This window comes from Alosa sapidissima, chromosome 7, assembly GCF_018492685.1.
Source record: "Alosa sapidissima isolate fAloSap1 chromosome 7, fAloSap1.pri, whole genome shotgun sequence".
Taxonomy (NCBI): Eukaryota; Metazoa; Chordata; class Actinopteri; order Clupeiformes; family Clupeidae; genus Alosa; species Alosa sapidissima.
In genome coordinates this window covers 30,747,186-30,767,671 of record NC_055963.1, presented here as the reverse complement: position 1 = coordinate 30,767,671, position 20,486 = coordinate 30,747,186, and the positions used below count along the sequence as shown (strand labels likewise).

Below are 20,486 nucleotides of genomic sequence, written 5' to 3'. Positions count from 1 at the left end.
AATCCAGATAAGCATAACCATGTTATAATGTTAGGTTACGGCTAACTAATTATTGTGCAGTTTAAATATATAATTACAAAAAAAACTTAAAGGAGAGATTGACTAAAGAAAAACAATAATACTGTCAGATGCTGATCAGTATGCACTTATTATAGACCAAAGTTCCAGCATTCTTGGAACTGTGAATCCTGTAAAAATGTAAACACTGCATAGCCTGTAAAAAATAGAAACACCCCTATAATTAAAAAAAAAAACGCCTTTTGTCTGAGCAAAATACACGTTACGTGAACCAATCATATGGCAGTGATTAAATCTCGTGTGCAAGTCTCGCGAGTGTTTGGATACGGCCCTGCTGTGTAGCTGAAGAAAACATTTTCAGGTACGTATACATAATTTTCGCTGCTAATAGCTCAATATAGTCGTTTAAACCACAACCACCATATTTGCACCACAACATTATTTAATTGATTGCTTTCTTAAACCAGCAACAACAATCAATTCTAGTCAATTTAGCGATTTGACTACATCTGTTGTACCACAGGCTTCAATGTTGTGGTTTCGATAAGGGCCATGAAAATTTGGACTTCCGGTGTAAACTGGTGTTGTAGTCTCAAAGCAAAGATTTGACAGTGAATAGCTACGTTATGTTTATTATATCAGTGATTAACTTTATTTCTAAACCACGAACTCGCTTCTCTTTCACGTGTGATTGTATTTCACAACCTTGAATTATTTTCGGTTTGCATGGGGCACACTGTAACCTAAGCTTTTCGTAATTTCTGCTATTACCTTTGGCTGTTAGCCCAATTTCAATACGACGATTGACATAAACTTGTTTCATCATGCTGAGTTCACCGTATGGTTGGAAGGCAACCGCAACTGTATCTTTGATACATCACCAGGGCCTAAACCACGCAAACTTTTATCAGTGCAGGACACATCACAATGAGTTATGCAGACAAGCCGGATGATATGACTAGAGAGGAGTGGATGGAGAAGATCAACAATGTTCACATTCAGCGAGCAGATATGAACAAACTCATCATGAATTACCTCGTGACAGGTATATTTTCTTAACCATGGAGGATAAATGATTGATTTTTATCATTCAGCAAAAGAGATTAGAGATTGAAGCTGTAACTGTGTCCATCAGAGGGTTTCAAGGAAGCTGCAGAGAAGTTTCGCATGGAGTCAGGAATCGAACCCACCCTAGACTTGGACTCCCTAGATGAGAGGATAAAGATTCGAGAGATGATCCTGAAGGGGCAAATTCAAGAAGCCATTGCCTTGTTAAACAGCCTCCACCCAGAACTACTGGATACAAACCGTTACCTTTACTTCCATCTCCAGGTAGGTCCAAACGTTTACTCTGAACAAACCGAACAGCATTCACAACTGGGAGAAAAACTGTCATGAATTGAAAGGGGGTGATGTTGTCCCCAGTAGTGACCCCACTCTTCTCCTTCATGCAGCAGCAGCATCTGATTGAGCTGATACGTCTGCGGGAGACGGAGGCTGCACTGGAGTTTGCTCAGTCTCATTTGGCGGAGCAGGGCGAGGAGAGCCGTGAGTGCCTGACAGAGATGGAGCGCACTCTGGCTCTGCTGGCTTTTGACAACCCAGAGGAGTCTCCCTTTGGCGATCTGCTCAACATGATGCAACGGCAGAAAGTGAGTGACTTGCGTCTCCAGCTTCTTAGTCAGGTTATTGAATGGATATTTACTTGCATGTTTATTGATGGGTCCCTTCAGTTACATTATCTTTCATTTGCTATGCAGGTATGCATAGTGATATATAGACTAGAGAACATGACTATCAATGACTACCAAAACTGTACAGTATGGTAAAATAGGGCTACTGTAATGTCGAGTGTCAGAAAGTAAAAGGATTCTAAATGATAGGAATTGGAATCTAATTCATAGGATAGGATGGACATTAAACAAGAAATTAATATCAGAATTAGACTGCCCAAAAACAGAAGATGTGGCTAGTTTGGCTACTTTAATAATTGTTTAAACTGCCTTTTATAGGTGTGGAGTGAGGTGAATCAAGCAGTGCTGGACTATGAGAATAGAGAATCAACGCCTAAGCTCGCAAAACTCCTGAAACTCCTGCTTTGGGCACAGAATGAACTGGACCAAAAGAAGGTGAAGTACCCCAAAATGACCGACCTCAGCAAAGGGACCATTGAGGACCCCAAGTAAAACACAGTACAAGTTGTGCGAACTTACTGTGGAGAACAACATGGACTCCATTGCTCCCCCATTTTATTTATACACAGTCCGTGACTGAACCTTAACTATCTTTTGTGATTGCTATTTCAGAGACTATGAGTTCAACATGAGATTGTGAACTGGATTTTTTTTAATGTTGAAAAGTGACTTGCTGAATATGAATGGCCAAAATAGAAACACCTGTATGCTGCAACATTGGTGACCTTCAATTTCATGATGTTTGTAGATCTGTAGGTGGATTGGGTTTCACTGTTTGCTCTGTACTTTTCTAGTACTGTTTCTGGAAATGTAAGGAAACCAATCAGTGGACTGTTTAAGCCTAAATTAGGCTCCTTATGAAGAGTGAAGATGCCCTGTGTCCACTGATCAGATGAAGCACTGTACACAAAACAGTACTTTGAATATGTCAGAGGTTGAATGTATTTGAGTTTAATATTGATGGAAACCAACTGGTTGTGTTTGCTTTTTGAAATTTTCTATTTTATAAATGTATTATTAAGGGTGAATATCGGGAACAGCTGCCTGTGAATATTTATAAACATGTTATTGCATTGTGACTCTTGCTGTTTCCTTAATTTAGTTTAATGCTGTTTGCATTGGTGTCACATAATGTGATTTATAAAGGCTGATAAGCTTGTAGTTTCTACAGTCAGAGGCTTAGAAAAGGAATTAAATAGTTTCAGAAAAAAAATAAACATGGAGTGGAATTTAATTGGGATGTACATTATAATATCAGTGTGAGTGTCATTAAATTATGAATTTGCATTCAATCCTTTGCCCAACATAGTTTTGCTGTTGTGATTTCACTTTCACTTTTCAGTAACCTTTTTAAAGGTTCCTCTCTCAGGTCCTGTCATTTGCATTAGTTAACACCCAGTGAAACCTTCTAACGATTGCATTTGAACAGAAGATGATCGATAGTATCTTACTGTGAAGTTGGTGTCATAAACCATAACCGATGAAGTTAAACTAACTTTCAAAACAATATATTAAGTTTAGAGTTTTCTCGTCGTTTACACAACACATCCCTGATGAAGAAGGTGATTGATACTAACATAGTCAAAATAGAACAGACAAAAAAAACAATACAGAAATGTTGCCAATTTGGTATTTGAAATGGACCACAGTCTAAGTAGCTACAGATGTCTTCTGTTCCACTACATGTGGGGAGAAACACCCAATAATGGAACATTAGGCACGTGGACTAACAACAAACCCCGCCATGCCATATATTTATGCAGCACAAGCAGGAATGATGACAGCATACAGGACCAGCAGCACAAACGTAGTCTCCGCGCACAATATTGCATTCTGCCGTAGGTGTAGCTGGTCATGGGACATTAACTAATGCCTAAATGCGATTTTTTTTTAGTGGATCGCCAAACAAGTAACAAATAAACAATTTGATTCCGACAGGGATGTTTCCTGCCGTGTCATTCGAGCATCCTTTTTCGCGTGGTTTATGCTAGCAACTGATAGAAACTCGCAGATTCACCTTGTGATGGACGTATCACTTCCGACTGTGTATTGAAATATTTTATCAACATTGCTTAGTCAACATGAAGGACATACTCAACAAACTCAATAACATTACATCGTTGGGCACTGTGAGTATGTGTTCTTTCTTTGATATATTTGCGTTGTTTTGGAAGGGGCTGAGTCACGTTACTTCCTGATTGAACCTACCGTCTGCAGGAGGAACTGCGTGGCTGCAAAGAAAAAAAAACTGACACGTGGATTTACCATCACTTGTAGGAAAAGAACAGCTGGCACTCCGGTTGAGCTTGTCTCTAAGTTGTGCCTCAAGATAAGCGTTCTTTTGCCATGTGAAATACTGTTCAGTTGTTCAAAGTTGAGCTGTTTGAAGGGAATGCCACGGAATCATCTCAGGAGTAACGTAAGGCTTTCTTTTCCCCTTTCGAAAATTAACTAGTTAACGTTACAGTTACCTGTGCTAAATCTGGTCTGTTCGAGTGGGGGTCGCATCGTAAACAAGAGTATTTGTCATTGAATGGCAATTCTACAAAAACATGGAAAGAACTCTAGTCCAGACTTGGCAAGTCTTAAAGAAAACCCTGCCGACAGTTTCGGGACAGCAGGATGCCAAAAGAAGTGGGCAGAGTCAAGTTCACATTGGTCGAGGTGAGAATTATTAGCTTTCCTGCTAATTAATTAACTCGCTAATTGTCTATTTTGATTTTCATGATGCATTTTGTGTTGATAAATATATGTACATGTACATTTACAAATGGAGCGATCAATTGTTGTAGTTCAGTATTGTAGCAATATAAGTGGAGCAAAGCAACTGTAAATTCTATTATAAACTTAAACTAAGATTGTGGCTATAGTATTATAATAAGGTTACCTCACGAGAGTGAACTTAGATCCAACAGGCAAAGTAAGTTTAACTTGGGCTTGTTAATACAGGCATGTAGTGCCTTGCAGTTAACGTTAGTCATCTATTTTTTCCTCCAGTTAGGGAATGCTTGTCCAAAAACTGACACATTTTCTCTGTTTGTGTGTGTGTGTCTGTGAACATGCACTCACAAGACAGTAATTTAATAGCCCTACCGCCAGTAGTCTGAGTCTTGTGAGTCTCATTTCTGGTACAAACCTCTTAGGGCTGCATCATCTGTGGAAAAAGTTTGTTCATACAAAGATGTAAAATGATTGACAAACTTAAGGGTTTTGTACATGTCAGTATTGAAACCTATCCCCATATGTCTTAAGTGGTACGTGTCATTGTCAGTCAGTTTCATACAGTCATTCATAATCATCTTTTTATTCATACTGTAGAACTAAGGACCCCTTATCTGTCTGCAACAATCACAGCCATTTATGCATGATTCTCCACATTCTTTAATGTGTAAAGTGTCTTTTGCCATATTTTTGCTCTGCCAACAGGCCGGTAGCCCGGGTATGGACTGTGGTGCTTCTGTTGGGCACCTGCCTGCTCTACTGTGCCCGCGTGGCCATGCCAATATGTGCGGTCACCATGGCAGAAAAGTTCAAATGGAGCAAGAGGGAGTCGGGCATGGTGCTGGGCAGCTTCTTTTGGGGTTACTGCTTCACTCAGGTCATCGGGGGCTACATCAGTGATAGGTAAAGCTGTCCGGTCATAGTGTCCCAACTGTGAATGTGTAAATGTCAGACGGGCAGGTGTTAATGTTATGGCCATACAGGTTGCACAGGTGTTTTAGGTGTGGATAGGAAATTACTAGTGAAAGGCAGGGCTATGTTTTCCATTCGATAGCTACAGACATGCACTTTTTTCCAAGCCACAGTTAAACATGGTGGTTTGAAACACACAAGGCAAAACAGTTGAATGATGTAATTTCACCGGCTGAAGTTGGCTCCAAAAGGCAAGGCAGGAGAGGGTGAATGATTGAATGAGAGGAAGCCAGAATTAACATGCTAGCCTATAGCTCTGTCTTAGTATAGTGAAGCGAATAAAGAACTTTTAAAAGAAAAGCATCTTGTTGAGAGACGGTTTGACTGTCAGCACAGGGAAATTATCACATTAGCCTCTGTCTAGTTGGACTTGCCTCTATTCCTGTATAACAGGATGTGACTAAGTGTTCTTGGTTAACGTCTGGTGGCTGTAGACCGTGCATTAGCATTCACCATCTTTTCCTGGCCATTGTTTATGAGTGGGTGTGTTCACAACAACAAAAATACTGGGTCTCTACTGTAGGGTGCAGGGAGCAGGCCTGCAGCTTTTCTAAAAATGCTGTTGTTGCCCTAGGCTTTTGCTCAGAGTTGTACGATTTTTAAGATCATGCTGCATAATGCTTTTAAGAAAATCCTTTTTTGTTGTTGTTATTGCTGACAAGTCAAAATATATATTTATTTTTATCAATTTATGAAACCTTAGCCCAGTGAGTAAAGCAGCACTTTTAGATGATGGTTGAAAAAATGCCTGAAGATGTAGGTTAGTCTTGGTTTCTTCCTTAACTTAGCTTATTTTATATTCGAAAGCCTCTTCTTTAAAAGAAATTCCTTCCGTCAATAGAACATGCCTGATGGGGGCATTCCTCACATCTCTCATGTCTTTGACATTTGTTTTTAAGCTGATTTGTAGGATTAATCCTCTGAACACAATTGTGCTCACTGAAAAAATATGTTAATTGTCAGCTGACTGGTTCAAGTACTTGAATGCATTTTAGTCAAAAATAAGCCCTTTCTCTACTGTGGTCACATAAAAGTGGACTTACACATTCTGATATCACAGACTAGTGGGCAGCACAATTGTGCTCACTGAAAATATGTTCATTGTCAGCTGACTGGTTCACATACTCAAATGAATGCCCAAAAAGGAATTATTAAGTCAGTTAGAATGCCCATAAAGGAATTCAGTTAGAATGACTATGTGTTCAAAAAGTCATTTTACAGCTAATGGTAGTAGGTAAGACGATTAGTCTTAATCAAGAGAACAGATATTTATTAAAATGTATGTTAAATAATCGAATAAAGCCTGACGCCTGACCAAATTTAAATGTATATGATGCCATTCCATTGGCCCTCTGACCATGCTGTGATGTTCTCAGGGTGGGCGGTGAGAAGGTCCTACTGCTGTCGGCCGCTGCGTGGGGAGCCATGACGGCCTTCACCCCGATCCTGGCCCACTTCTGCTCGCAACCCATTGTCTCCATGACCCTGGCTCGCTTCCTCATGGGACTGCTCCAAGGTGAGGGGCTGGTGTGGGGTAGGGGCGGCCTGGTAACACAGTTCATGAATTTGGTTTGGGGAACCGTCCAAATTATGGGCAATAGTGTATTTTTGTTTTGTGACTTGTTCTAACCTTCACTGAGAGGCTGTTTTATACTGGGCTGTATAAATCCCTTGATGTTTCAGAGAACAGTAGTGATTATTAACATGAATTAGATCTGTTAATCATGTCTTGCAAGCTATTCTGGATTTAGAGTATGACAAATATTTAAATTATCCTGCCTTTAAATGTGCTGTGAAAAACAGCAAGAGCTCTTTGCATGAAGTGAAGTGTTCCCTGTTACACCATATCATCATATCAAAGAAACACAACACGATTTCTAGCCACAACCACTTGAAGATGTCCCCTTGAAAGCCCAGATTTGCTGTATGTGTTGAGTGGCAGTAAATTAAACTCTAGGGCCCAACTACCAGAAAGGAATGCACAGTCAAAACAAAACAATAAAACCATATTGAACTGACACTATTGATCACGATGAACACTATGTTGAATGACTAGCACTCATAAAATGTTATTTACTAAAGACCACAGTCATGTATCATATGTAAGTTGTGACATATTCGCTGAGTATATACTAACAATGGCGGATGTTAAAAGCTAGGAAAAGGAACCCCATGCTATCTTGGAGTGGACAGTTTTTCCATCCTGATCGAAGAAGTGCAAGATAAAGATTTGCACAGATCCATGCCTGCGGAATGTAAACAGAGAGGAGAAGACACAGATATGAAATGGCTTCAGATAGGAGAGTCTGCCTGGGCTGTTTGATATGGCCCTCTATTGTTTAGTTTTCTTTACCTCCATGGCTGACCTGGTGTGAAGCACCTGTGTAACGCTTCTTTTTTTTATCAAATCATGTTTGATTGCTTCCAGATTAAGTCAGAGTTGCACACTTGAATATGTATTTACTCACTGTCATCTCACCAATTTTCTTGGTCTGATTGTAGTGAAACTGAATTGGCTGCAGAAGTCAAGTGTTTTTCACGGTCTGCTGCAGACAAGCTATGCTCTTGGACTCTAATTAATTTCAGCCATTTGCCTCCACAAAGTTGTATTTCTTTATTTTTGTTTGTTTTGATTTTGGGAGAGGGGGTTGTGGACATGTAAAGTAGAGGAGATGTTGTATGTGACCTCTTCTGATCTGAAATAAAGAGCAGCCTACCAGGTTCGCTCTGAGTATTAAACACTTTAGTTTGAGACGACCCAGTGTGTGTCAGTAGTAGTCGTAATGAAATCGATTCGGTGTAATGAGATGAAGCCATGGTGCTCGTGCCTGCTCTTGACTACTTAGGGACTGTGGGGCAGGCTTTTGGCTTGGTGTGCTTTACTGCCTGAGAAGGTATGACTGTGATAAATCTATGTCCTTGTCCCGTGTCCTGTGCAGGTGTGCACTACCCCTCACTGGCCAGTCTGTGCTCTCAGAAAGTGGTGGAGAGTGAGAGGGGCTTCCTCATGAGCACCGTGGGCAGTGGCTCCTACCTGGGGTTAGTCATTCACACCCTCACTTTCTCACTGTTACACACACACACACACACACACACACACACACACACACACACACACACACAGACAGTCTTTCTGTAGTGTAGCGATGCAGAGTGCACAGGCATAGCAGTAACATTGATTGCATGCTGAAAATGTGTGCCTTATGAAATTGTTTTCTTTCTCAAGCTGTACTTTCATTATCAGTAATGTACAAATGGTCCCCTTCGGTGGCTCACTGTGTGATATTAAGCTGTGTTTTGGTCTATGTTGGGCAGGACCCTGGTGATTGGAGGGGCAGGTTCGCTGATGTTGGATCTGTATGGCTGGGAGAGTGTGTTCTACATCGCCGGCCTACTCTCGGTCCTCTGGGCCTACTGCATGTGGAAGTATCTGCTGAAAGGAGAGGGTACGAAGTGTGGATGTGTGTGTGTGTGTGTGTGTGTGTGGATGTGGGGGGGGGGGGGGGGGGTTTACTGCACAAACACACACAAGAAAACAAGTCTCTATATTTATGTTTTTGTACTTGTACTCTGCACAATGACAATACAGTTGAATATAATCTTATCTAATCTAATCTATATTCATGTCTGTATAAAGCACACGTTAAGACATGCTCCTTTTTTAGAGGAATTGTATGAGCTCAAGTTAAAGCCTACTCTCTGGATGGTAGCTAGATGTATGTGGGTGACCACTGAAGAGGAATTTTAAGACTGATGCCTTCGTGTTTGTCTACTCCCACAGGTCCGATCATCACTTTGGAGTCCCTGGGTAGTCGAGGCCCCCAGTCCAAACTGTCCCGGAGGAACTGGCTGCGCCTTTTTAAACAGCCTGCAGTCTGGTGTGTGTGTGTGTGTGTGTGTGTGTAGTGTGAGTGTGTAAAAGTGGTTGATAAAACAGGTGATGGCTGAATTTCAGGAGAAGCATAACCTGCAACCAGTATTAGCAGCCTGTAAAGGGAGCCTGCAGCTTTGTCTGTCTGCATGTGTGAACTGCTCTTCGAACAGAAGTCTGCATAGTTGTTGAAAACACTGGCTGACCATGCACAGCTCATCCCAGCAGATTCATTACTCATAAAGAGGCCCTTATTCTAATGCACTATTTATAGCGTTCAGCAGAAATGCTACTGATCTGCTAAGCCTCCAGTGACTAAAGAGGTAGGATTTCCCCCCGTGAGAATGGCTGCAATGCTTTTTCTGCTGAGCTTCTGCACACCGGACAGACTGAATGTCACCATTGTAATGTGAGGTATGGATTTAGCCGTCATGGCGCGTTTTTTAAGAGCAAATTGAGTCCATTTTTAGATACAGCTCTCCACAGAAGTTGGTTGGCTGTATTGCTATTGTGAACATTTTCGTCAGGCTCTATGTCCGGCTTGGCTGCCCTTTAGACCCTATGTCTAGAATTGACCTTTGACCTTGGCTATGTGGTTCTTCCTCTAGTGCTGTCATTGTCACACACCTCTGCACCGCCAGCACCTTCTTCACACTGTTGTCATGGCTGCCTACCTACTTTAAGGACACCTTCCCAGATGCCAAGGTTACCTTTAAAGCTAATCACCTGATTATAAGTGCAATGATTTACCTAAAAAACATGTTATACTTGCATTTAAATTGTATAGTTACTCAATAGTGGTAGAGTGAGAGTGTGTAGGAAGTAAAGATTATTACATGTGAGCAGTGGTGGAAATAACAAAGTGATGATGACTGTCATTGGGGATACACCTTAAAACACTTTTGTCTTTGTGTTTGTTTGTTTGTTTGTGTGTGTGTGTGTGTGTGTGTGTGTGTGTGTGTGTGTGTGTGTGTGTGTGTGTGTGTGTGTGTGTGTGTGTTTGCCTTTAGGGATGGGTGTTTAATGTGATCCCATGGTTTGTGGCCATTCCCTCCTCGCTGTTCAGTGGCTGCCTCTCGGATCACCTCATTAGCCAAGGTCTGAGCTCCAGTTCCTTTTGTCTACCTGCCTGCCTGTCGGTCATTCTGTATGTATACCCTCTTTCCCCTGGTAGCAGTGTGAGTTGCTTTATGGATGGTTGACTCTCAGTTGTACTGACATATAATGGTAATTGGTGTGGGTGTCCCTTTTGTGGACTTCTATCAAATATAACTGTTTTATGGTCCATAAACAGTAGGCCAGCACAGCTTTAACAGTTCCATAAAAGCGGTTGAGTCTGAGTTTTATTGATCTCTCTCTTTCTCCCTCTTTTAGGTTTTGACACGGCCTCAGTCAGGAAGCTGATGCAGGTAAGTGTGGCCAACAGATAGGAAATAGTGTCCCTGATTATAAGATAGACCAGCTATCAATGTCCACTCTTGTCCCCCCCTTTCTCAGTTCTTCTCCATGGGCGTCTCTAGTGTCTTCACATTGTTCCTGTGCGGCACCACCACATTCCCCACAGCTGTGGCCTTCGTCTCGGCCACCATGGGCCTCACCACCTTCAGCCACAGGTACGCCCACATCTACTGTACCCATACCCTTTTGGGTCAGTAGTTAGACTGAGAGAGAATTACAGTAAACAGAAGCTATAGGTATCCTGCCAGAACTGCTGTGCTACAATGCAGTAACCTGTGCCAGTGTGTGGATAGAATAGTTTTAGTGTAGTTTTAGTTCTGTAAAGTTGCTGTTTTGGCTGACTGTCAAGAAGAATTTGATCAAGTATTGGGTGTCTTCTTCCATAGCTTGAAGCTTGCAACTAAAAGACATTTGGTTTATTTCTCAGGCACTCCGTCAAGGCAGTGCAGATTAGATAGATTAAAGTATAGATTAAAGCTATCAGCTTAGTGTTTTATTAAATAAATCACAAGCTATGAATGGCTGAAGGGAGGCCGTTTTGCCCAGTCATCATGGTTTAATGTACACATGAAAATGCTGCCTGTTTGCTAAATACTTGGTCTTCCTCTGAATGATATTGATGATGTATATGAATAATGTGTTTCCCTCGGTCACATCACTTACTCCGTGCTGTAGTGGGGTGTCTGTGAACGTTCAGGACCTCGCCCCGTCCTGCGCAGGAGCTCTTTTCGGTGAGTTGGTGCCATCTGTGAGGCACATGTTTCCCCTGGAGCACACGCTCCCATTCACACACCCGTCTGAACAAGGCTGGCATTGTGTGTCCCTCACTCTGAGCTTTTTCATCATTGCTTCGCTGGCATGACTTAAAATGTTTGTCTAAATATGGCTTCCTCACTGACTGTGCTCCTCCCTCTCTCTCTCTCTCTCTCTCTCTCTCTCTCTCTCTCTCTCTCTCTCTCTCTCTCTCTCTCTCTCTCTCTCTTTCTCTCTCTTCAGGTGTCATGAATACCTGCGGTGCGTTTTCAGGTAAGACCCAATCAGCTGAAGAGTACTGAATATGTTCCCAACTGATGTGTCATCATAGCACCAGAGAAAAGAAAAGATACATTGCTTCATCTCCTGTGAAAGATCCGTGGCAAAAGAAAAAACAGAACGATGAAAAATCAATGGAGTCAGAGATGGCAAGCACATAGCTGTCTGTGGGGAAAGTAGTGTCTGCCAAACAGCCTCTTACCACAAATATTCCAAAGCGGAGTTAAATGAGCTAATTAGATTTGGGCCATAGCATTTACGCTGATGAATGCAGATTTATTTTTGATCTTTCATGTGAGGAACTCTAAATAGAATCCCACCTTTTTTCTTTACTGTGTGTGTGTGTGTGTGTGTGTGTGTGTGTGTGTGTGTGTGTGTGTGTGTGTGTGTGAGAATTGTGTGTATCCTTTTAAGACATATTTTCATAGTCCACCATTCTATGCAAAGGTAGGCTATTCTATCAGTTCCTCTCTTTCTGTGTCCTCTGCTTAACTGTGTATGTGTGTATGTTTTTGTTTTCTCCTCAGGGGTCATCATGGTGTATTTGGCGGGGTATCTGATCGAAGCCACAGGCTCCTGGGCATCAGTCTTCATGCTCATCACAGTGATCAACCTCCTGGGCCTCGCTATCTTCCTGGCCTTCGCTGAGGCCAGGCGGGTGGACATCGATGGTGCCAAGGCCCGTTACCACAACATCCACATATGAGCTGAGGGGCCAGGCAGGCTGCATTCAGCCTCCTTGTGTTTGAGGGTGTCTTGAGGGCACAGTAGACAACTCTGGGTGTTCATGGGAACTTTTGAGGGGTTTTTACCCCACAGAGCACTAGATAATAACACAATAGCACTGAAGGGAGGGACCGATGAGCTGCTGTGGTAACGCTTCACATAGTGTTTTTTTTTTTTTTGTTACACACACACAAAACACAAACACACACACATACCACACTCACACACTCACATGATTCATTGTCATTTTCAGAAAACAAAGACAATGCCAAATGTCATTCCGTTTAATCCTAGCTTTGCTATTTGTTTATGTTTTGTTTAGATGGGCTTGTTTGGAATAAATAGAGCTCAGTCGCTGGGTAAGAATGGACCACCAAGTAGTCCCTTCAAATTCGGCACTCAATCAGACATCACACACTCACCAACACACAAATGTGCAAACACATGTCTTATACACAGCTCGTGTGCAAACAAGCTACATACACTAGTTTCTAGTTACAGTCGCTCCTAGTGAAAGAGGACCCAATGCATTTAAGAACTTAATCTATAAAGCTTTACCATCCACACACACCATCACATTGATATTAATTTATTTTACATTTGAAAGTAAATAGCATTTAGATGTCAACAAATTCTGTTAATAATAATTATATCATCAACATATCTGTGAACTTAATCACCATACTTTGATTTTCTTTTGAATTAAGACAAAGAGTCTGAGTCATGTCTGACATTGTTCTTATGAATCATTTTCTATCAGATAGTCATCAGAAGTGATTTTATGGTGATTACAGTGGCATGATATTCACAAATACCTCAATTATATAATTATTTTGAAATTATTTGAATTACTTTGAATTGTTTTGTAATGGTTTAAGCAGAGAAAGTTTTCTCATGGACAGCAAAGTCTGCACATTCATATTTATATTTCCATGTCAGTCAAAGTTATGTAAAAAGTGTTTACAAAGTGCACACTGACAAGAGGTTTGTCTTGTTTAGATTTGACACTAGGAGGCCTGATTTCACCCTGGCTGCCTCTGGGTGGTACTCTCTTCTCAACAAAGAAAGCTCACAGTTGTAATGAGCTTTAACTCTGGCCAGAGTAGACCAAATGATCGTTCAGTTGTCAGCCAGTTTATGAAACACACATTAGCATTGCTTTTTATTAGACATCTGGTCAGTTGCCGGCCATCTCAGGAGTTGACCTCTGTCAGAGAGTAATGTCGCCTGTTAACATGGTGGTCTTTTGGAAGCAGTAGAGTTGGGGAGGGGGTGGGGGATATTAAAGCAGTGAGATAAAGATAAAGCAGTTTGGTATTTAGCTTTACACCAAAGCCTGAAGTGGATGGCTGGCTTTATTTAAGTGAATGGGGTTGAGGGAACCGCTTATGCAATGCAGTTACTGTGGATGTGTCCAGAGGTGGAATGGTCGAGTTAGAGAAATGCTTGCAGATCCTCTCTTGATTTAAATAATGGTTTATCCCAGTTGCATCTGGGATTTGGCTTAATTAACTTTAAGATAGAGGATGGTACGTTGTGTTGTTGAGTTGTTATTGTTATGACCAAAATATATGTACTCAAGTCCATGTTTTTGCCAATGCATTTCTTTTTAAATTAAGTTGGGGGGGGGGGGGGTAATAATATCTGTATATCTATATTTATGGCAAAATCCAAAGCAGTCAATCAAATGCTCTCTAGCATTCTTAATCACATGATGAGAGATTCCAGGCCAGTATATTTATATGGTTGAATGTTCTGTTTTTGACCAATAGCAATATCATTGTCTTGGTATCCCTTAAAGCCTCTTGTTCAGTTGTATAACATTTTATGTGGGTTATTTCTTGGGGCACATACCCATTGCAACCAGAGCTGTTTTTGCTCTTGAATGTTTGAAGAATATTGTAACGCAAATACAACAGACCAAAGAGTTGGAAAACAGAGAGGCCGTGGTTACTGATTCACTTGATTACTAGTTACATGTTGTAGCTTTTGTCAAACTCGTGCTGAGACAAACCTTAGTCTCTGTAAACACATCCCAGTGTAAAAGTGAAAAGTGGGGGAAACAGAGATGGTCTAAAATCTGGCACAGGAGTCTCTCCAACCAGAACTATAACCTCTTTGAACTAAAATCCTAGTTCCATGTCTTGCTAAATAAGATTTTATCAAAGGTTATGGGGAGCAGTGTTCCATATAAAAGCATGCCACTGCCACCATTTTGTGAAGGCAATGCCGGCTTTGGCATTTTAAATGAATGGGTAAGAGTTACAGAGCCTTAAAAGGACACTGGATTGCACCTCATCAAATAACTCTTCCAAAACACAGATTTCCATTTTTTTACATACATTTCTCGCATTCCATCTCACTTTGAAATGCTCTATTATATTTCTCCAGGTGTTGATATTTTGATTTCATGTCAGACAATTGGTCATGTGCACTTTTGTTACTCTAAAGGTCAGCTAAAGTATAGGTCATTTAGTTTTACCATAGTATTGAGGAGCTTTATGCATTACAGCTGAGGACAGAATGAGGCAATAGAAAACTCCTTCAGAAGTCAAAATAGAAGGGTGTGTACACAGTAAATGCCTATACTCACTGATGCACACGCTCACACACACACACACACACGGTAGGCCGTGCTGTCTTTATAGAATTCTATATAGATTACATGTAAATTTCTATGTTCATCTATGAATAGTGCTGAAATATAGGGTGCTATTTGAAGTGTTATAGACTTAATAACCACCTGTGCTGTTCTACGCATAAACCTACTGACCGATGGCAATTAGAAATACTGTTGACCAATACTTTGTATAATCATTTTCACATCTACAGAACTGCAGTTTTGAGACCATTTGGATATTCCTGTTTCGCCATATGGGATTTTTGTGTTTCTTTTCTTTTTACCTGTCCTTACCTATTTGTTTTTGCTTATTATTTTATTTGATTTGATTTATAAACATTCCATATTATGTGGATACTTGTGAAATCGTATGCCCAGTCTGAAGGTCTTCGACATGCACTGTACCACAATTTAACGCATGGCCATTTTGCAGAGCCAAGTTATGTTTAGCTATGTAAAGACAAAGTGCTTCTTTTTTGTTGTACAAATATTGTGAATGTTAAGCAGAGTTATGAAAAAGATGTACATACAAATAAATGCAGTATTTCATTGCTTTGGAGGGAGAAATATGTATTTGTATACATATTTTGAATTTTCAATAAATAATATCTATATTTTATCAGCTGTATGGCATTGGTGTATTTGTGTTTTTTTTTTGTTGTTGTTTTTTAGAAAAGATAAGTTCTAAAAATCCTTTTGAGAAAACGCCAACTGCAGTTTTCAGTAGCTGCCACTGAGGGGCACTATAAATGTTTTAAATGACCATCATAGCTTGAGCTGAACTGAGCTGCTCTGCAATGAATCATGCTCAAAACAATTCAGGGAACACTTAGTTTTCCACCATTGTTAAACCACATTTTTTGAAACCTTCCACCCTTTTCTCCATTCTCAAACTACATTAACAGAATGTCTGACAGTTCTTGCATTCGCCTCAAAAGTTTTACTTGTGCTCAGAACCAAACAGTGTCAGTACCGATCCAGTGTATGATTGAAGTGTTCCCTTAATTTTTTTGAGCAGTATAGTAATAGGGGAGTTGTGGTGCAAACAGCAGCCTCTCTACCACCTTTGAGTCCACATGCCCACAAGGATCAGGATTCGATCTCCAACCCAGGTCCTTTCCATATCCCATCCCATCTCTCTCTACCAATTGTTTCCTCTCATTCTTCACTATCCTGTCTGATTAAAGGCAAAATGCATGTAAAAAAGTAAGTCCAATTTATTTAGATATTGTATTTCACAGACAGGAGTTGCAATGTGCTGTACAAGGAATAACTGAAAATATGCAGTAAGCAAGCACAGTACACAATACACAAAAGAGGAAACAGACACACACTGCACAATATACAAGAGGGGAGACTGACTGCACACAAAGCACAGTACACTGGAGTGCATGGAATAATAAAACATTAAGCTAAAATACAACAATTAACCAAATGGCATGTTGAACAAATGTGTTTTGAGTAATTTCTTTAAAAAGACAGTCAGGTACTTTGCCTTATTTTAAGTCCTTTGGTTCTTCTGGTGCGGCAGTCAAGGTAAACGTTCATAACAGTCAGGAAGGACTCGCACACAGAGGGCCAAAAAGTCAAGACAAGTCTGGATTCAAAACATCTTTATATATATCCAGGGCTCTGAAATGCTGTATCAAGCATGTTGGCAAAACTACAAGAACATTTAGATTCAGAATTAATGAACACATTATTAACACATTAATGAAGGCACATGCAGAGCTGATCCTAAATCAGCTATTGCAAGGCACTTTGCAGATGGCAATCACTCAATTCAGGACCTCGGATTCTGTGGCAGTGTGAATGTAGATACATCTTATATTTAAAACCATTACACCCCAATGGTCTAAATGAGAAATTGGAAACGTCTTGCTACCTGTGATCTTAATAGACCTCTACAAAAAGGCCATCTTTGTCCATATAAGTACTAACTAACTTCCTATGGCAAGTTGCATTGTAAGTTAGCTCTGGGGTAGTGAAGATCAAATTGTGCCTTCTTCACGTACCGGAGATCACATCCACTTGAAGGCAGAGGAGCAAAACGTCTGCATTTCCGATTTCTTCGTCCCCGCAAAAGTTTAACAGGTGCAATGATTCAAAATCCCCATGTTATTTTCCCATAGAAAAAAAATCTCAAGATACTGGATTTCCTTATTTGGGCAAAGATGGTAGCCTTTTGTATTTTTACAAAATCATTTATATCATTCAATGTATGCTGGGCAATTATTATTGCTTTTCTTTATTTTTTTTATATAATTTAAGTTAGATTTTTTTATTCATGTTATCAAAGAGTACAAAAAAAAGTCATGGTCATAACAATTTGTACAATATTTGCCAGGAGGTACAATGACATGACATTAGTGAAATGACAAAACATATACACATACATACACCAAAGAAAGGTAAAGAAAAAAACCCAGTTGCCGAAACACTATACTGACTTTGTGATTAGTAGATAGGTGGAGGATGGCGCATCAGGCCACACAACATGACATGACAAAACACAACAACATCAGTTGAGGGCTGCAACTTCACTTTTTACTTCACTCTTTTTTTTTCAACCCGTTTGATCCCAAATTTTTCCCAGACTTGAATATATCACAATCATGTGTCTTGAGTAACCCTTTGAAGTAATCAATATACTATTTTTTCAAATTTTCCTGAAAAAGTGGGTGAAAAGGTGTGTTTTATGCTTGGGCACAATTGTGACCGTTGGGAACATAATCCCTAAAATCGGATTTTCACACATTTCATTGTGCAATCATCTAATTTTCAATAAATTCCAGTCAGAGATAAGGGGACATTGTCCCAGGTCTGTTCTTTATTGGTAATTTTGTATCACAATACAATACTCAACATTGCCTCTGCAATTCTCTATTATATTATAAGTGTGCCGATTTTTACATAAAGGCATTATATCACAGTAATATGACTATAGTGTAAACAACACAATACAACAGCAACCACAAATGTTACAAAAAGTGATGTTTGTCTGTTTGTTTATTAATGTATTATTTAATTTTATAATTCATTATTTAATTAATTAATTACACAACAGATTGTCCTGCAAGTCTACTGCCATACTTCAAATGCCATTAATTGCCTTTCCATTGGACCAGCAATTGGTCTCCTTTGCTCAGTGGTATTGTTAAGGTCACTACCATATGTAACAATCAGCTTTTTCAAAAGTAACTGTCACTACTAAACACGGGTATTATCCTGATCCTCCTACTGGATTATGTTTAAATACTGTAACAAACTGCAAGGTTGTCTCGAAATGGTATTTATTGGTTACGCACCAAAACACACGAACGTCATCACACAGGCAACACAAGGGAGGTCAATTAAACAAGCACGATACACAAACAGGGTAGTCACATACAATACACGGGGTAAACACATGAGGTACAACATAAAGAAAGACTATACCAGCTAACACATACATGACAAGGTAAACGCAATTACTCATACTAAAACCAACATCAACATTACACACACACACACACACATACACTGCACAGCATTATGGGAGTTCAGTCATGAACCAGCTAGGCTCAGTTCACTACACAGCCCCCCGAGACTTAGTCTATGTCCCTTTGACTCAAGTCTTACCCTACGTCAGTCCATGAGCCTGGCTGAGACGCGACGCTGGCGTTGTGGGCGCCCCGCTGTTGCGGCGGTGACTTGGGGACGGCTGCACAGTGACCGGTGTTAGAGCCACAGCTCCATTGTCGCCAAGGTCCACAGAAGCAGTGTCCAAGTCTCCACGACCCTCAGCTGAGGCCAGGGGTCGATACGGGGCCAGTCGATCATGGTGGAGAGCCACAACTCTCCGACGCTTAATCAGTCTCACACGATAGACCACGTCAGACAGCTTCTCTAAGACATCGCACGGCCCGACCCACTGGCTAGTGAGTTTCGGGGAAATGCCTTTCTTTCTCTCCGGGCAGTACACCCAAACTTTATCGCCGGTTTGGAACTCTTGGCCGCGACAGCGCGTATCGTAAGCTCGCTTTTGACATATTCCAGCTTCACTCATAGCCTGCCTGGCCAACTCGTGTACTCCTTTCAGTCTCTCGCGTAGCTGCTTGTAGTATTCCAGCCCTGGCTTACCTCCAATCTCCGCTTCCGGAGGCGAACCGAACACCAAGTCCACCGGCGTGCGTAGCTCTCGCCCAAACATCAGAGCTGCCGGTGTGCATTTCGTTGACTGTTGCACCGCTGTGCGATATGCCCAGAGCACCAGGGGCAAGTGTAAGTCCCAATCCTTTTCTCGGCGGTCAGCCAATATGGCCAGCTGCACTGCTAGCGTCCGATTAAACCGTTCCACTAGCCCGTCGCTTTGTGGATGCAGAGGTGTCGTTCTCGTTTTCCGGATGCCCATGCGCTGGCAAACCTCAGCAAACACCTCCGCCTCGAAATTCCGCCCTTGGTCGCTGTGGAGCTCTTCCGGTGCCCCGAACCGGCAGAACATCTCAGTGACCAGTCTGTCCGCTGTCGTCTGGGCGCTCTGATCTGGCACTGCATACGCCTCCGGCCACTTAGTGAAATAGTCCATGGCTACGAGCACATAGCGATTTCCCCGCTCTGTGACTGGCAGTGGGCCCATGATATCGACGGCTACCCGCTCCATGGGAGCCCCGACTGCGTATTGCTGCAGCGGAGCGTGCGAGCGTCGCGTGGGGCCCTTCTTCGCTGTGCAGGCGTCACAGCAGTGAACATGCAATTCAACGTCCAGCCTGCATCCCGGCCAATAGAAGTGGCTTCTCAGCCGACGAAGAGTTTTTGCAATACCGAAATGAGCCGCCCCCACTGCCCCATGTACCTGTTCCAGTACACAGGCTCGTAATCCAGCAGGAACCAGCAACTGGAAAATGTCAGATTGTCTATCGGGGGCTCGCCAGTGTCTATACAACAGTCCTTGACGTGCTACTATTCCCGGCCACTGTGAATAAATCGCTTTGGTCTCTGGATCGAGTGCTGATACGTCAGTCCATGGCGGTCGCTGACCGGCTTCGATCCATGACCACACTCGGCCGAGCGTGGCATCCTCCGATTGCGCCTTCCGGATCTCCTCCCTTGACATCACGTCCACCGGCGACTACGCGTCCATGGCCCCAGCTGCCACTCTGCAGTGCTGTGTTGTGGCGTTGGGCTGCGGTGCGCTGTCTCCGGTCTCTCGATCACTGTAGCTGGTAGCGGAAGGCGGCGAGACGACCTCGGGGTGCTGCTGGCGAGCGTTGACTCTCTCGCTGGCGTGAAGCTGGCGAGCGGTGGCTCTCTTGATGGCGCGGCGCTGGCGAGCGTTGAGTCTCTCACTGGCGTGCTGCTGCTGGCGAGCGTTGGCCCCCTCACTGGCGTGCTG

The 20,486-nt window shown here is 41.9% G+C and overlaps 2 protein-coding genes across 4 annotated transcripts; both read left to right on the top strand.

Annotated features, from left to right (window-relative positions):
- Positions 1-302: 302 nt before the first annotated feature.
- Positions 303-3,020, top strand: gid8b (GID complex subunit 8 homolog b (S. cerevisiae)). Of its 2 annotated transcripts, none has more exons than XM_042097272.1 (5): positions 303-379; positions 930-1,063; positions 1,154-1,350; positions 1,473-1,670; positions 2,031-3,020. In XM_042097272.1, the coding sequence occupies exons 2-5, from the start codon at positions 946-948 to the stop codon at positions 2,202-2,204; spliced, it is 687 nt and encodes a 228-aa protein (XP_041953206.1). In that variant the 5' UTR covers positions 303-379; positions 930-945; the 3' UTR covers positions 2,205-3,020. The 2 variants fall into 2 exon arrangements, with proteins under 2 accessions (XP_041953206.1, XP_041953207.1); XM_042097273.1 differs by having other exon boundaries at positions 309-379; positions 935-1,063.
- A 457-nt stretch (positions 3,021-3,477) lies between these two features.
- On the top strand, positions 3,478-15,731 carry slc17a9b (solute carrier family 17 member 9b). 2 transcript variants are annotated; one of them, XM_042097251.1, is made up of 14 exons: positions 3,478-3,841; positions 3,930-4,376; positions 5,139-5,336; positions 6,782-6,921; positions 8,345-8,444; positions 8,721-8,851; positions 9,187-9,283; positions 9,885-9,981; positions 10,287-10,374; positions 10,651-10,685; positions 10,774-10,889; positions 11,410-11,465; positions 11,731-11,760; positions 12,294-15,731. In XM_042097251.1, exons 2-14 carry the CDS (start codon positions 4,246-4,248, stop codon positions 12,470-12,472), a joined length of 1,398 nt encoding a protein of 465 aa, XP_041953185.1. In that variant the 5' UTR covers positions 3,478-3,841; positions 3,930-4,245; the 3' UTR covers positions 12,473-15,731. The 2 variants fall into 2 exon arrangements, with proteins under 2 accessions (XP_041953185.1, XP_041953184.1); XM_042097250.1 differs by having other exon boundaries at positions 3,478-4,376.
- The last annotated feature ends 4,755 nt before the right edge of the window (positions 15,732-20,486 follow it).